The following is a 17866-nucleotide window of genomic DNA, read 5'->3' as shown; positions in this document are numbered from 1 at the left end:
CAACCCGTGCCTGGTGAGATAAGCAGCCACACTTCTGATCTTGAATCAGGAACCACTTTGTTCACATTCAGATCAGGTAGAACGAATGTTTTTGTAGATGAGTCCAGGATTAGATTCCTCTGCCATTGTTAAAGCTTCCTATTTCATTTGGTGCAATCACTTTATCGTTCAGTCGGTCAGCAGCTATTTATCGAATACCTACCATGTGCCAGGCACTGTTCAGAGAGAGTCCCAACATCAAAGAGATTATATTCAAGGGAATGGGAGATGGAAAGACAATAAGCAAATATGTAATATGTCAGCAAGTGTGTCAGTAAGGATAGGTTAGGTCATTTCATGGCAACAAACAACCCAATATCTCAATGGCTTAAAACAACAAAGCTTATATCTTACTTATACTGACTGCATGCTCATTGCAGGTTGGCTGGGGGCTCTGCTCTGGGACCTAAGCTGCCCCGAGAGCCACCATCTGGAGTATGGGGCTAGTCTCTATGGAAAGGGAGAAGATAGAGAGGTGAATTGCACACTGGCTTTTAAAGTTTCCACCTGAAAGTGACACATGGCACATCTACTCACATTTCACTGGCCAAAGTAAGTCACACAGCCACACACAACTTCAGAAAGGTGGGGAAATACAATTGTACTATGTGTTCTGGAAAAGCAGACACACATGTTGGTCAGAACCATCCCAGGTGATGATGATTACTATGAAGAAAAAAGCAAATTAAAGGAGATGGTGTCTGGGTAGGGGGTTTCTATTTGACATAGGATGGTCAGAAAGGTCTCTTTGGTCAGGTAACAGCTAAGGATAGAGATCCTAACGGAGAGACAGAAGGCCATTTGGATGTGGGCAGGGGTTACTTCCAACAGAGAGAAGAACAAGGGCAAAGTGTGCTTTCCCAACAAGGGGAAGTCAAGGCTGCTACAGGGGAGTGAGCGAGAGGCACGCAGAAGCAGGTCAGAGGTTAACAGTTGTGGGACACAAGGTAGGGCCTTATTGTAAGGCCGACATCATAGGTTTTTGCATAGAGACATGGTCTGGGAGGTTTTAAAGGGATCTTTGTTGCTGCTGTGTGGAAAATTTACCAGGCTATAAAGGTTTGAGGCAGGGAATGATTAAGAGCTCTTCCAGTTATCCAAGTGAGATAAGAGGGGGTAGTGGTCAGATTCTGCATATCGTTTGAAGGTAGAGCCAACAGAATTTGCCAAAGAGTTGGATAGTAGGGTATAAGAGAAAGAGGATTCCAGGGTGACTTTAAAGGTTTGTATCTTCCAATAATCCCTGGGTATACATGAGGACTACCTCGTGAGGTCTTTGCAAACGCTCAGATTTGCCAATATGACTATAGCGTATAACCTTCCCCATAAATGAGTAGAGTTGCACAGCCAAGTGGAGGCGTGGATGCTGGGCAGTTGGCTTGATTCATGCACCAGCTAAGGGACTCCTGTCCCCACACCAGCCTCATATCTCATTTCCCTTAGGGTTTATGGTCCAGATTAATTTATAAAACCAGAGAAATGAACTTCATAATTAGAAGCATAAGTAGGAACTTATGACTGGGCTGTCCCGCCCTCATCACCACCACACCACCACCACCACTCCACCCCCCCATTCCTCTGTGAACCTCAGATGTTCTACCCAGAAACCCAGCTATTGCAGCATGGAGTCAATCCTCAGTGGATGCTAGTGGAGTGATGCATCACCTCAAGTTCTTCTGGAAGTAGGTTGAATAGCACCTTAATACAGTAAGACAACATTGTGGTGCTCCCCTGAAGGGTGTGTCCCCTCTTTCTGCTTACCTTCTCTTCCTGTAACATGACTCTCCTCCTTGCCACCACCCAGGAAATGGCAGCTGGAACTCCCTACATCTTCTCCAGCAGAGTAGAGCACAGGTTGAATGCAAAGTTCACCAGCTACCATAAGGGAATGCATAAATGAAGGCCAATGTTGTGTTTAAAAACTATATTTGGGGGGGTATTTTGACTCAAAAGCATTCATTCTTTCAACAAATATCCTTGGACTTCTATCAGGTCCCAGGTCCTAGACACTGGAGACATAGACATGAACAGAATATATAAGTGATACACATTGTTGAAAACCGGGAAAGCATAAAAAGTAAAAAAGAAAATAAAATGACCATGAAGCCACCACTGAAATGTAATTGCTAATAACATTTTGGTGCCCAGTCTTTTTCTAAGCATATGTATCCTTCTTCCTTGCCCCCCTACTCCTGGGTTTTTTAAATAAAGTTTACAACTTTGGGCTTGTACTGCACATTTTAAAAATAATTTCTCTTGTAAAAATAAAATATAGCAGATGCTTAGTAAGTATTTGTTGAATGGATGAAAGAATTAATTATAGAAACTTAAGAAATTACAAAGAAGCCAAAATTTAAAAATGTAAATCAATAATCTCACAACCAAGAGATAGTATCACTGTTAATAGTTTGGGTTGTTCAATATGGTCTTGAATAATCAGCATATTTTTACAACATTGCTCCGTAACAAATGGTTTACTTTTAAGATGAAAACTTTCACTTTTTCCTAATTACAAAGGCAATATGCCATCAAAGCTATTTTGGAAAATACTGAAAACTACAAAAGGAAAAACTAGTCACCCATAATCCCATTGCCCAAAGACTACTGCTATTAACATTTTGGGGCATTTTTTTTTTTTTCTGAGAAGTACAATAGAGTATTTAAGGACATGGACAAGTTACTTAGCCTTTTGGAGCTTCAGATCCTTCATCTGTAAAATGAAACTGCTAACACACACCTTTATAAGATTGGTGTGACGTGTGAATGAGATAAAGCATGCAAACTGCTTAGCCCTATACTTGACACAGACTAAACACTCAATATGGGAGCTATTATTATTTTGCAAGATAATTCTACATAGTTGGTCATACTTTATACATTAATTTTTATCCTATTTTTAAAAAACTTAATATAGCATTAGCATTTTCCCAAAATATTTTTAATGGCTACATAACATTTCCTTGTGTGAATGTGCTACAATTCACGTAAATATACTCCTTTTTTGTCCAAATTTTTTTTTATTTTATATATTTTTTATTTTTTTATTAAATTCAGTTTTATTGAAATACATTCGCACACCATACAAGCATCTATGGTATACAATCCACTGTCCACAGTATGATAACATAGTTATGCGTTCATCACCACAATCTATCTCTGAACATTTTCCTTACATCAGTAAGAACCAGAACAAGAATAAAAAATAAAAGTGAAAAAAGAACACCCAAATCATCCCCCCATCCCCCCCCATTTGTCCTTTAGTTTTTATCCCCATTTTTTTACTCATCCACACACTAGATAAAGGGGGTGTGATCCACAAGGTCTTCACAATCACACTGTCACCCCTTGTAATCTACATATAATTGTCTTCAGGAGTCCAGACTGCTGGGTTGGAGTTTGGTAGTTTCAGGTATTTACTTCTAGCTATTCCAGTATATTAAAACCTAAGAGGGTTTAACATTGACACCTTGCATATAATCCTCAGACCCCAGTCAAGCTTCTCTGCAGCCCAGTAATGTATTTTATGGCAAAAGGATCCCAGTTCAGAACCATGTATTGCAACCGTCATGTCTCTTTAGTCTCCTTTGGTCTGGAATGGCTTTTCCATCTTTTCTTGATTTTCATATCCTTGACACCTTTGAAAAATATAGGCTGGTGATTTTTGTAGAATGTTCCTCGGTTTGTGTTTGTTTGATGTTTTCTCATAATTGAATTTAAGTATGTGTCTTTGTTAGGAATATCACAGAAGTGAAGTGATGTATGTTCATATTATATCCTATTAGGTGGCACACCTGCTTCGGCTATAGCAACCTGTGTGGGCTACCTTCTTACACAGACTCCCCCTTAGCCTACCTGGGCTCTAACACCCCACACTAAGCCATCCCCTGAGTGTATTCCTTCCTTGCCTCATTGGGATCTGACACCCCATGCCAAGCCACCCCTCTATGGGATACTAACTTCACCCTGCTGGCCTCCAACAGCCTGCTATATTCTGTCCCTTCTCCCCTTAGCCCACATGAGCTCTGAAACCCCAAGCCAGGCTTCACTCCCATTCTCAGACTGCCTGGCTCCAGCACCCTGCACTGAGCCCTCCTCTCACCGTGCCTTGTTTCTGAAACTCTGTGCCAAGCTGACCCACAGCAGGGATGCCCCACTCATCCTTCTTGGGCCCTGGCACCAGGCAGCAGGCCTCCCTCCCACATGGATGTCCTCCCACATTTCTGATGCCCTAATTCTTTAAAGATTTGCATTATCCATGTATATAATATCAGTTTTTCCTCAAATAAGAGGAATCTGTGGATATGTGATTGGTGGTTCATCAATAATAATGTGTTTTCATTTCAACAATGGTCTAAAAAACTTCTATAATAAAATATAAACTTATCTGGCTCACCTGGGATGAAGATTTTATAACCACATACTTTTAGTATGGGCACTTTGTATTTAAAATTGGTTTGGCACCACTTGATCACTTAATGTGGCAATATTTAAGTTAATGTGATGGCTGTCTTTAGATTGGGATGTCCTGGCAAGAAAATAACAAAAACCATCTTCTTGCTATCTGTATTATCTTAGTAGTTATAAAGCTAAAACTGTTCTTTTCCAGGGATAAGATGCAACTGAGTTTAATCTCTTAATTTAATTAATAAATTGATTTTGATTTTCCATTATACAAAGGGCCATGCTACTTTGTCACCAGCTAATGAGAAAAGAACAGGGCATAATACATACATAATACAAGACTTTATACAGAAATGATGCATTCAGGCCAAGCAAAGACCAAATGAATCATGGTGCCATATATAAGTGAAGTTTTACAGTGGTTCAAATAGAGAAAAGTTGTGAGAAAATTGCATCATTGCAAGGCAGAACTTAGAAATTACACAAAGCAACCACATTATTTAGGTTATTAGCAGCTATATCAGTTGGATTCTGTGTTTACATGATATAACAACTTATAAACATTCTCCATGAACTTTTTGTGGAGACTTTCAAAAAAAATTATCATTATATTTTGGAGAGCACTGTGTTTAAATTGACTGAAATAATCAGCTGATAATTTCAAATTAGTAACCTGATGGGAGGAAAATTACAATACCAATAATAAATGAGACAAAGGATTATCCATCATGCTAGAAATAAAATATTTAATTCAATAGTTGAAACAAAATGCACAGAATCATCTTGGTACTATTAAACTCAACATTGACTATTTAGTTTCAGCAAAATGTTACCACCTTCACACTAAATTAGTGTTTTTTTACTTGAATTTTTTCTGGTGGTTTTATTTTAAGTTAATCTGTAGATTGTTTTATTCTTATAGTTTTTAATTAGCTACAAGCTTAAAGCATATATGTCTAATTATATATTTGTACATAATTAGGAAACAATGTAATTAAAATCATTTAAGTCAAATGGGGGGGCATGTTTCAAGATAACTTTTTTCTTTTATAAAAAATAAAAGAGATTATAGAGAAACACTAACCGATGTGGCAACTCTCTTTCATCTTAAAGTTTGCTTAAGCAACCCTCCCCGCTTCTCCTCCCTGGTCAGATAATTCAGAGTGGGCTAAGATGACATTGACACATCATTTCAGCTGTCTTCCCAGCCTGAATTCTAGTTTTCCTTTTTTAACAATAGTTACAACATGAACAAAAAACTGCCTTTCTAAATTATTTTTCAAAATACTTTCAAATTCATTATCCTGTTTTTTGAGGCCCCATTGTGACTCTCCACACTCAGCCTCCTTTAAAGGCCAACCTCATTGCCAATTTTTGATATGTCATATCTTTAATTCTCACCAGGGCTGCTGGGTGCCTTGCTCCTTAGCAAGATGCGAGAGGGTAAAACGTTGTTTCCTGAGGCTGCAATTGTTCTCTGAGTCTGCTGTGGCCTCTGCCCAGGCCTTATTAAGAAAAGAAACTATGCTGATCAGCGGCTCTGAAAAACTAGATGGAAGTTTTAAGCTTGCAAGCTTACATCGTGATCTCTCCTAAGGCTTCATTTTTTTTTAATGAAAAGATTTTTGTTTTGCTTTTTTAGGACTTGCTATTTTTTTTTGGAAATAAGATAAAGTCCCCACAAATAATCATTAATTATGGAATAGAAAGCAAGAAGGAAAGGGCAAGAAAAAAAGGAACACTTATTGAGTATTTACTACACTCCAGCCACTATCCTACGAGTTTTATGTGGTCCATTTTCCTTTATCCTGACAACCTCCCTGCGAATTATTCTGTTGTCTATGACCGAGACTATGAGAGGTAAAGTAAATTGCTTAAGGTCGTTATTTGTAAGTAAACTGGGGTCCAGTTGCTGGTTTGCCTGATTACAAACCTACATACACCATGCGAGTGAGAAATGTGTTAAAACACATCACAGACTCAGTTGGTCAGTGCTTCCTGCCACAGATCTTGTTTGGGGAACTTGGACAATGCCAATATTCATTCATGGAGAGAATTCCTTTGTCCATTCCAGAAATTAGCATCTTCTGCTTTCTCGCTAGATTATTTGCATATTTAGCTGAAAGGCTCAAATTCAGGCATTTCCCCCATCCTGATCAGTAGAGTGCAGAAATCCATTTGCTCTTTCCCAGCTAACACCAGCACAGGCTGTGCTTTTGCCTTCCTAGATGTGCAGGCTGCAGTGTAAAAAGCTCATCCTCCCTTCCCACTCCCCACAGTACTATGCCTGGCCCTTCTTAAGGCACAGATCCAATGTGTGCCCTGTGGGCTGCATTGCCATTTATTGTACAATGTGCACATTCTGCGGTGCTTTGACATACTTTTCCCATTTCTTACATTCTGTCTGCTAATCTCATTTACATGGTGATTTATAGGGACTTTGAATAGATGTGGGGAGGAGGAGTGAGCCAGTCTCTGGCTTATTAGGAAAAATCTCCAGTCACCTGCTTCTTTGAAGAGCTGACCTTGAAACTGCATAAATGCGGTGAGCTGTCCTGGATCTTAGAGAGCGTCAGGGAAAAGGGACCAGCTGGCTCACTTCCTTAGCATTGACCTTATGCTGTCTTGGATGGTTAATGATCTTTTCACATGTTTATGTCATAGCTCCCCAGTTAGCTTTTAAATAATTGGAGGGCAGGAGGCTGTGCACCACTCATCTGTGTGCTAAGCGGAGTGCCTTGCACATAGTAGGCCTCTAATAAGTAGTTGGCAGTTGGTGGCTGGTCTGTTAGCTGCTGTCGGTGCTGCTTAACTCCCACCCTATGATCTTTCCAGGATCGGCTTGAATGACAGTTTCATTAGAAGTGGGACATGATGGAACCAGACTGCTGGTACTCACATTGGGGTGTCATGGACTTGTGCTTCATGAGGGTTTTCAAATAGCTATATGCTGGTACCCAAGGACCCAATTTAGAAGCTTGAATTTTCAAACCTGAATGTGGAAAGGGCCTGTGCACCCCACTTTGGAACCCTCCCCTTAAGGTCACCTCATAGGGTCTCCTGTGACACCCATGTGTCAGCCTTGGTCAGAGGTGGAACAGGTAGCCACCTATCATATACAACATGAAGTGCCCTAAATACTTCCTTCACTGCTCAGCCTGGGTGCCTGGAGGACTAAATCTTCAGCCTCTCCTGGGACCTGTGCAGGCCAAGCCACAGCAGGTGAGGAAGGGGTGTCATCTGGGAATGGAACAAGTCAGTGGCTTCACATTAGGGAAACTCATACATGAGATATGTGTGCAACTGCCTTCTCAGAGTGGGGGAAACATGATTTAACCTTTTCTAGGTGATTAAGGACACTGTTTTTAATACCAGGTGTTTGCTCTGTGAGAACTGTGATGTTACAAGAGCTTTTGAGATGTATTTATTACTATAATACATGAACCTGGACCACTGAAGCTGGGCATTTTGATGTAGCTGGCGAAAATTACCGATATGGTTGCTTTTACAAGTATTACTTCACAATTGTTAAAAAGCTGAATGTTTGATAGTTTTTCAGGCTGCCTCAAAATATTCTCATGACAAAACCACACTTGCCATTTCCATCAGTATGCCGGTCACTAACCCTTATCCCTGTTGTCCTAAATTTGCAGCTTCCAACCGACCAAGGGCTGGGAAAATAGATAAGTACACTTATTAGAATTGTATATAAAGTAAGAGTAAGTGTGATTTGCATAAGGGTCTGACCACTGTCTGAGGAATATGAGCAGCGGAAGTTTACTGCCTAAACTTTGTGCTGACTGTTTTGCCTGGGAGGGTTAGCATATGAAACCCTTTCCACTGCTGGCACCATGATTTGAATGGCTCATCAGGCAGCCATTCTTTCCTTATTAGGGTCAAAGTGAAGGTGAAATGTGAAGGGGCAGCCAGGGCATCATCCAAGAGGGAAGGACCCTATAAGATGGGCAGAGATGGTGGCACTGGGCATCTTTTTTGGGTACCTGAGAGAGGAAAGAAAATACACAGACAGAAGCAGGGCTGCTGAACATAAACAGCTGCGTGACAGTTTTGCATGTAGCTGACTGACTCTGGCCCTACAAGTTCTACTCGGTTCAGTTTTTGCCACAAACCTAGTTTAGATACTATCTGTTCTAGGATCCCACAGCAAATGATCATCTTGCTTTGAAAATCACTTTGAAGCCAGAGAGAAAGTTTTCTTTTAATCACAAAGTGAGAACATGAAAATACGACTCTTCTATGTGATCATTATTTTTGGCCTCATAACAATAAAAGTAAACTTTTATTTTTCTTTTTTTAACCTGGGAGGATTTTATAAAATCTCCAACATTGTGTGTATGTTTTCGACATTTAAGAGGGACTTAAGGTTCAGGGGAACAGCAGCTCTCTTCAAGTTTCTGAATAACTGAACTTCATAAATAACAGATTGGAAGATAGAATCAGTTAATCCCTGAACTCAAGGAACACTTGGCCTGAATCCCAGCTAACACAGAATGCGGAAAATTGGTCAGGCCCCCCTCTCACCTAAGCACATTTCTCCTCCCCTCAGAAGAATGCAGCTTTGGACCACCAGCGCTCACCGTTCCACCTGCATGGATGCATGAACCAGCGGCTTTCTGGGGAGGGCACTTCCTGGCAGGTGGCAAGGCCAAGGCCAGGCAGGTACCTGCGGCCCAGCTGCCTCTCAGCATCGAGGCTGGCAGCCAAGCCGAGCGCCAGCCTTTCCAGAAGCAACCCTTTTGATAACACTGATTACATTTCCCTCACCAGAGCCTGGGGCTGATTGAGCAACAGCCAACTTCTCCTGGTAACAAAGAAGAGAGGAAAGTAATCCAAACACAGGTTTTATTATAAAAACCAGGGAGTGAGAGAAGTATGTTTATTCTCTAAGATAACACACCTGCTCGGTGCCCGGGAGGCTCATTTCCATCAGTTGCCATGGCAAACTCGTTACACTTCAAGGCCATGCAGCTTTGTTTCCTTTAGAGAGCCGGTCCTTGTCCTACCTTTTCTAACAACCCCAACACAATGGCACGGAAGCCTACGACAGCATAATTGATTTTTCCCTCCATCAACAGTTCCCATTTGTTGGGCACAGGATTGGGTCTGCCTTCTCCTTTGAACTCCTCGCTAACCACGAAGGCTCGCTTGAGAGAGCAGTCCTCATTCACATTCCAGGTCTCCCTTCCCTGTCAGCGATAAACATGTCCTGCTCAATGGCCTCCTTCCTTCCAGTTCTACAAACGAGTGGCTCAGTTCCATGTTTTGCTGCCGATCCAGGTGCCCTGGCAAACAACGCCAGGCTAAGAAGCACAAGGGAGAGACTAAAAATAGAAGAGCAGTTTTGGATGCATACCAGAGCAGCTACTTCATCTCAACTTGCTTTGCACACTAAGCCTAATGGGATCCATCAGGCATGAGTTCTCTCTCAACTACTCTCTCCCTTCCACCTCCCTCTCCCCCAGCTGCTGTCTCCCATTGGCGCCTTCCCCGTGAAGGGAGCAAAGGGAGGTCAGGCAAGGGACACGGAATGTGTGCCCTCCTGGTTTTAGTTTACAAGTCCTGAGAGATTTGGGGGCTGCACTTGCTCCTTCCAGACAACTAGTTTCTAGAACAAAGCACATAGGCCCAGAATATGGGCACCTTTGCCCAGGGATACTTTGGTTCAAAACTTCCATTGTTTAGCAAGGGCTCTACCATCACTTCCCTAAACACCCAGGTAAGTGTGACCTGGACCCCTGGACCCACATTCTTACACTCCTTGAGAGGTTAGATACTAAACCACATGTAGTGTTCCTCTTACAGTTTCTACCTGCTTGGCTTGAGACAAATGCTCGTCACAGAAAGGGAGTCTGTGGGAGTCTGTGGCACACGTGGGTGAGCTGGCTGCATGTGTGTCTGTGACCGCCATCCACCTCCAACCAAGAGCATGTGATTTTATCTGAAAGCGTTATCCAACAGAAAATGGAACAAGTCAGTATGAAGTTAGAAACATGCTCTCCTGCCTGGGCACAAAGCCTCCCAGAATGCCAGCTGTGTTGATGGAGCCAGGCTCCTTTGTGCAATTGATGTGCCCTGTGATAAAGGGTACTCTTCCTGCAGCCCCCTACCCCAAAGGAGTTAGCATGACCCAGACATTTCTCATTTCTCCATCCAAAAAGTGATGCGGATGCTCCAAACAGCTATATATTATTCCAACAAGTGCCACCCTTGTAGACTCAGAAGTGCGAGGAACAGATGAATATCACAGTATTTATAAATATAAACCTTTTCCATTGTTGTTGTTTTGGACATTGGCCAGATCAAACTAAAAGAAACGGATTGGACTAATTGAAGGTTTTATCTGTAAGCTTCAGGAAGGTGTCAAGACATTTTAAATTGTGCCTCAGTTTAAAATAATACCAATATAAAATAAACATGCCAGACCACGTCAAGAAAAGCCACTCTACATATAATCATAGGAATAATTAATTCTCCCAAGAATTTCTCACACAACACGTTGTAACATGATCATTTAATCCTGCAGCCACCAGAGGACAGAGGTGCATCTTCCCTCAGGCCTCTCGGGTTCATGGGGCTCAATTTACCTCAGGGAGATACTGGGTCATCTGACGAACAAAATTACCATCAAAAACCAGAAACCTTTCTAGGCTCGCCAAATAAATGTCTGCAGACTGGAAATCAGGACCCCTGGGTTCTAGCCCTAGGGTGAACTTCCACAAGCCATGGTTTCTCTGGGCTCCACTTTCCTCAGTTAATAAAACAGGCTGGAGAGGTACATGGTTTCTATGGTCCCTTCCAGACTGAAAATTCCATAGCAGAAATAAATTATCTGAGAATTAAATTGATTTTGGTGCTTTCTTACTTTTTGTTTTGTTTGCTCATTGATTGGTTGTTTGGTAGGCTCACATAGAGCTATCTTGGAAACTGGTGCATAGTTTTTGCAGAGTGACAGTCATTTCTTCTTTGTGGCATTTTCCCACAATCTTTCTCTTTTCATTTGCCACTGAGAGGTGGGTCTTACTGATTCTTCTGGGTTCATTAAGAAGAAACAAAAAGATCCTGTGTTTTAGGAGACTCTTTCTGGATCATTTCCCAATGATCATAGGGCTTTGCAATGCATTTGGCAAAGGTTATGGTGACAATGGGGTGTTTGGCAAAATGGATGAGGTGGCTGACAAATGGCTGGGGTTAAGAAAAACGCTCTTGGCAAAACATCATGAAACTAGGTCTGGCGTGTTCACAATGGAGAGCTTGCATCCCTCACTGAAATGACTGAGAAGAAAATCTTTAAAGAAGTGATTTATTTAATAGGTAAAAAAGAAAACAGCATCAACAAAAATAATTTTTCTGAGCACTGAATTGAGAAATAGTTAGTCTAATAGTTTGATTGTAGCCATGCACAGCGATGTCTTTGAAAAGTACAGAAGTTAAATGAAGCTAAATAGACAGGTATTTTGGAATCAGTCACTAAAATTAAAAAGTATGTTGTACATTTTAAATCAATCACTAAATGTGAGACAAGAATAACCTGGCATTCTGCCATGAGTTTAGGAGGTTGTTTTTACTAAGTCAGCCCTACCCTACTTCCACCCCAAAAACATCTACAGATAAAAGTGTGAGGACCAGCATAACATCTAAATAAACCAAGTGTTAATCTTAGTATTGATGCTCTAATAGTTGTCAAAAGTCCTTTGATGTTCTTGGTCATCAGATTTAGAACTCCAGTGACCAAACTTTTAGCACTTCACCAGGTGGCTTTTAGGTTTTATTTCTATTTTTTCCTTTTTTTTTTTGCTACCAGTGCCACCAGCGGTAATACTTTAATGATTATTTGTGGAACACCAGGGACCTTCCCTCATTATTCACCTGGGGTAGGAATAATGGAAGTAACGAGTATTTGGGAGTTCAAGACCAGTCTCTGAAGGGAGAAAGGGTTAATGACATCACATTGTTAAACCTTTGCAAACTAGAACCATTTCAGAATAGTAATTGCTGTTGTCAGTTTCTTACAACTGTATGAAGAATCCTTAATGATGGTGTCACCTTAGACCAAAAAATAATAATAAAAAGAAAGAAAAAAGACTTGCAATTTGTGTTTGGGGAGTTTTTCAGGCATTTTGAGTAAACCAAACAAGAAAGTTAGTTCTACCAGGTCTCAAATACTACGGAGATAAAGGTGCTTCTCATCATGAGTCTTATAAATCAGTACTTAGGATGTGCCAGCTTTTCTTGTCCTATTTTTTAAAACAAAGACATTCACCATACCCAGTATGTGTCTAGGTTATAAAATAAATGAAACTAGTGGCCTTTGCAATTCATTAGCAAACTTTCTTATTTATATTTATTTATAGTTCACAAATATTTGGCTTTTTCCCCATAGTGATATTTGAAGATTAAACTATCTCATAGCACAATTGAGTCTTGTTTAAGAGATTGGTTGAACAGGTAAGAAGTGGTAGCTCTCATCCCTAAAAAGTCTTCATATTGGCCTACTGTCTTGGGCCATAATTAAAATTATCCCACCTTGCTATAAAGTTTATGTACATTTCATATACATACACACACGTTTCATTTGTGGGCATATGGTTATTTTTATTTTGGAGATAAGATGAGCAAGAGTTATATGATTAATCCAAGTTATTAACCTGAGGGGGTTACTGAAGATACAATTTTAAAAAAAGAAGAAAATGTCCCTGTTTAAAAAATGTAATTTAATCCCCTAGAGATATAATTATGAAAATGAAAACTCAAGTCATTCCTCAAAAGGACGTTTAGTTTTTAGATCCTTGACCTTGAATTTTTTAGAGTCATTAGAGACACTTTTATCCATACCATTTTATAAGAGTACCCCAATTCTCAGTAGAGTGAAAGGACTTGCTTATAGTTGCACAGCTGGTCAGTGGCAGAACCAAGAGTCTCCCAAACCACAATTCTAGCCTCAAATACACACCTGTCACTTCACTTCATATATATATATATATAGATATATAGATATACACACATACACACAAATATTTTTACATATACACTCAAACCCAAAGTTTTGCTATTTAGAATCATGATTGTGTGCTATACAAAGTTTTGTTGAGTAAAGCTTTCAAGATTATGTTAAAAGGGGCTGCTTATCTGCTTTGATCTTGTAATACAGAGTAGTCTGTTACCTTTATTGAATATATCAAGTAGCTTTGTTGATGTCCTAGGAAGAAACAACCCTTATCATTATAAATTAATATATATCTATCTCCTTTGAGATAAGCGAGACGCAGTCTTACAAAAAAGTAAACATTTTATTATTTGTACATGAATCAGTTTGGTCTGAGGACACACAAGCACCTGGTTAACTCATAAAAGTAGCCTTAAGCGACAGGAGAGTGTTTGTGGTCGTTTGCATTCATTGTGGACTTGCTTAGATTATCTACTTGCTAAAATCTAAGAGGCCCAAAGTGGACATGCCAGGCTGTTCGCAGGGCCACGGTGGGCACTGGCTCCTGCAGTGGGTGTAAGAAGCGGGGAGCACAGTGCAGCCCCAGCCTCCGCTTCAATTCAGGGTCTGCAAGGTCTCAAGAAGAAGAGTCCGTGGCAGGACAGGTTTTCTGAGGTCAGAGCCCCTCTTGGGGAGGGACTGAGAAACAAACAGCCTGAAGAGGGCTTGTCAAAACAGGACCCCAAGCCCGGGCTGGCCCCATGACCTGGGATGGAGGGGGTCACAAGGGTACCACTTGCAGGGTGGGTAGAGGCCCCCGGGGAGGAGCCACAAACTCTTCCTCTCTCAGCAGCCGCAGCAGAATGTTTTTTTTGTTCTTGGGCCAGCTGTAGATGTGAGTGTTCTGAAGCCAGGTGGGTACATGCTCCTGCAGGGGACAGAATGACAGGAGCAAAGGCCATTAGACAAAACCTGGATGCCAGATCACAGGCCCAGGTCCCAGGCGTTCCCTACCAAACTACCCTGGGAGCTCTGCTGCTTCACACGCAGAAAGGGTTAGCTTGTGAAAGGCTCCTGGCCTTGGGTGCATGCTGCAGAGCTCATTATGGAAACCACATGTGCACAGCATTGCTAGGCAGTCTCCTAGGCTACTTGCCCTTTATATTTCAGTGTGCTTTTCACCACCCTCACATAAAAGGGGTAGGACAGAGGCCATACAGAGTGATGTGAATTCCTCTGTGGCTTCAGAAAAAGTACACCAAGGCTATGGGCTTAATCTAATTCATCATCCTTGCACACCAGCTACAGGTCTGACCTGCAGTAGAAGGAGCCCGCCAGACCTCAGTTTTCGGGCAAAGGTGGAAATTGTGAGGTAGGGGTTCTAAGGGTGCAGTTTCAGACTCCCCTCATGGAGCTGACGTTCTGGTAGACAGGGGCAGGTAAGGAGTGAGTACAATGTATAGTGTGTTGGATGGTGATACGTGCTGTGGAGAAAAATGAAGCAGGGAAGGGGATAGGGGGTACAGGGGCAGGGTAGAAGGCTTGCCATTTTAAACAGGGTGCTCAAGAAAGGGCTCACTGAGAAAATTAGCAGAGACCTAAGAGAGCAGAGGGAGCAAGCTTTGGGGATATCCAGGTCCAGGCAGACAGATGAGCCAGTGCAAAGGCCCTGGGTTGGGAGCATGCTGGCCTGTTCAAGAAGCAATAAGGCCAGTGTGGCTAGAATGAGTGGGAGTGGGTAGAAGAGAAAGTCTGGAAGTAAAGGGGGCTGTGTCAGATAGGGTGTTGGAGGCCACTGTGGGGCTGTCGATTTTTACTCTGAGATGGGAGTCCTTTGGTTATTGGAGGATGAGCTTAGAAGCTCCAGAGAATCAATAAACATTTATTGAACCCCTGCTATTTGTCACGCATTATGCTAGGTATTGAGGATACCCAAATGAAAAAGACGCAGTTACTGCCTTGAGGAGTTCAAATTCTAATGATAGGGGTAAGATATAAAGAAATTATATTCTAGGCAAAATGGCATACAATGAGGCCAGCTGTGCAAGCAGCCTGCCCCAAGTGCAGGCATTAAGGGAATTGCATGAACAGGATTTAAAAACAATAATAGAACCAACTAAAAGTTGGCCTGCTTTTTATATCGCCATGTTCCAATAATTCTAAACAATTACTCCCGGCACCCTCACCCATAACGACATGCCTCTGACTTAAAGTACTATAATTACAAGCACTCAAGAGAGGGACAATTAAATAAATCAGCCTGGGGGAGGAGAGGTCAGGGGAGGCTACAGAGTTTGGTAATATGAGGATAAGCAAAAATTCACTAGGCGGACAAATCAGGGAAGGGCCTGGCAAGTAGAGGGAACAGAAATTGTGACGGTACAGGAACATATTGAAGAACATGACATGTGAAATAGTCCATGCTGAAATAGTCCAGTATGACTAGAGCATAAAGCACGTGTGCAAGGTGTGCAGGGGCAAGGAAGAGAGAAGGCTGAGCATGTGGGCACAGGCCTCTTCTAAAGGGCTTTCATAAGTCATGCTAAGAAAGGTGGGCATGCTCTTGCAATCAGAAGGAAACCACCACAAAATTTTTGAATTGGAGAGACAGCTCAAATCTACATGTTGGACCTTCCTCTTTAATGGAGGAAAAGAGGCATGAGGTCCAAGTGGAGAGGGAGACCTCAGGGAGCCTCTTGCAGTGTTTCAGGGGAGTGGTTAGAGGGGCAGTGGGAATGGAAAGGTACATCGTTGTACATGTTGTGCACTGCACAACAATAGGTGTCCCATGCAATAAGGGACCCTCCCTCATGCACGACAGAGGTCTCAATGCAGTACTGACGTTTAAAGATCCTCTACGGTGAGATTGGGCTTTAGCTCAGGGTGCTGTGGTCTGATTCTCAAGATGTTTACTCCACCACTGCCTTCCCTTTGTCAAGCCTGCACATGGTTTCATATGGTTTTCCCCCACTCCCTACACCTGCTGATGTGCCTTTCTAGTGCAAAGAAGCCTCATATGAACCAAAGCAAGGGTCACATTGGGAACTGTATAGATTTAATTCCTACATTTTAGAGTTTTCAGAGCTGAACTTTGTGCTACAAAGTACTTCCATGGAACAGCCAGCCAAGAATGTACACATCTTGACTTTCATGTACAAGAGATAAGCAGTATCAGATGAACGTTCTCTTATTCTCGTGGGGTCTCTTATTCTCACACGAGTTAACATCCAAACCATTTATTTATGTGCAGTGACTGTTTGAACAATGAGGACAGAAGTGGTCCTATCAGATAACACTTTAAAACCTTCCTAATTCATGCTTGTGAACTGAGTGGTACAACTTATTGATCTTTCTGGTAACACTATTAATTCTAAGGATGTATTAAAAGTTGATAAAGTTTTCCATTTAAAATCCCAGACGGCAGAATAAATCAAAAACACTTAATTATAGGGTTTGTGTTTGTTTGTTTGCTTATTTACCTTCTTAGCATTTGGGAAGAGCACAGGAATAAATCTGAAGTTCATGCTTCCTTGTTTTATGAACTCAATCTGCATCTGGAACCAAACAAATTGGAAGGTTTAATTTCAAGAATGAGGATGAGGAGTTAATGGTACTCATATGGAGTTTTAATTCTACTTTTCTAATTTGAGTGCCACAAACTTATAATTTTAAACCCTCCCCATTACACGTCTATGCCATTCACTCATTCATCAATCATTGGAGGCCTGTTGAAAGTCATGTTCTATGTTATACTTTGGGTTTCAAGGAACAGGATGCCTTCCGAGGTGTGCTGGAACCTGCTCGCATTAACTCACAAGAGCCAGCTGTGGACATCTCTTCCTGATTCTGCGTCTAGTGATTACATTGGTAGCTTGAAATTGGCCATGGTGAGAGTATTTATAGCATGGAAACTGGCAATGCTACAAATCAAGATTTATTTTTTTGGTGAGCTAGTTTACCAGAATACCACTGACACCATCCTGAGCTTCATAAAGCCAACAGTCTAGTGAGCAGGCAGAAAGGTAAATTATTAACCATAATCAGCAGTGAGAAAAGTATAAACAAAATGTTGTGGAAGCCCAGAGTGGGGGCCACCCATTCTACATCAGGGGTTTGAAGGACAGGCCCAAGGGAGGTGCCATTTGGTTACTGAAAGAAAAGACTTTGGTCAGGCAGGGAAAGTGGGGGCAAGGGGAGCAGAGGACATTCTCAGCAGAGGAAACAGCATGATCAAACGTCTAGAGGTGTGAAAGTGTGTACAGCAGCTGGTGACCAGCTAGTAATCCACTGCGGCTAGAACATAGGCTGGGCTTGGGAGAGAGGCGGGAGGTGAGGCTAGAAGGTCATTTGTGGAGAGTTGTGTCTGCCAGCCTTTAGATTTCCCACACCAGTTCCAATTTGCTCTGATACTCTAGTGACCCAAGGAGGTTTAGCTGCCAAGAACCCTCTCAAAACCATAATTTGCAGTATGAAGGGAGTTAA

At 41.7% G+C, this 17866-nt stretch overlaps 1 protein-coding gene across 6 annotated transcripts in view; it reads right to left on the bottom strand.

Annotated features, from left to right (window-relative positions):
• Positions 1-13729: 13729 nt before the first annotated feature.
• Positions 13730-17866, bottom strand: part of TRAF3IP2 (TRAF3 interacting protein 2) — a 72678-nt gene continuing 68541 nt past the window's right edge. For all 6 annotated transcript variants that reach the window (XM_037842738.1, XM_037842740.1, XM_037842739.1 and 3 more), the window contains 2 exons: positions 16864-16938; positions 13730-14312 (listed from right to left, as the gene is read on the bottom strand). In XM_037842738.1, coding sequence (XP_037698666.1) covers positions 14166-14312; positions 16864-16938 — 222 coding nt within the window. In that variant the 3' untranslated portion in view covers positions 13730-14165. The remainder of the gene's footprint in view (positions 14313-16863; positions 16939-17866) is intronic.

This window comes from Choloepus didactylus, chromosome 7 (genome assembly GCF_015220235.1).
Source record: "Choloepus didactylus isolate mChoDid1 chromosome 7, mChoDid1.pri, whole genome shotgun sequence".
NCBI lineage: Eukaryota > Metazoa > Chordata > Mammalia > Pilosa > Megalonychidae > Choloepus > Choloepus didactylus.
This window is presented reverse-complemented; position numbering and strand designations above follow the sequence as displayed.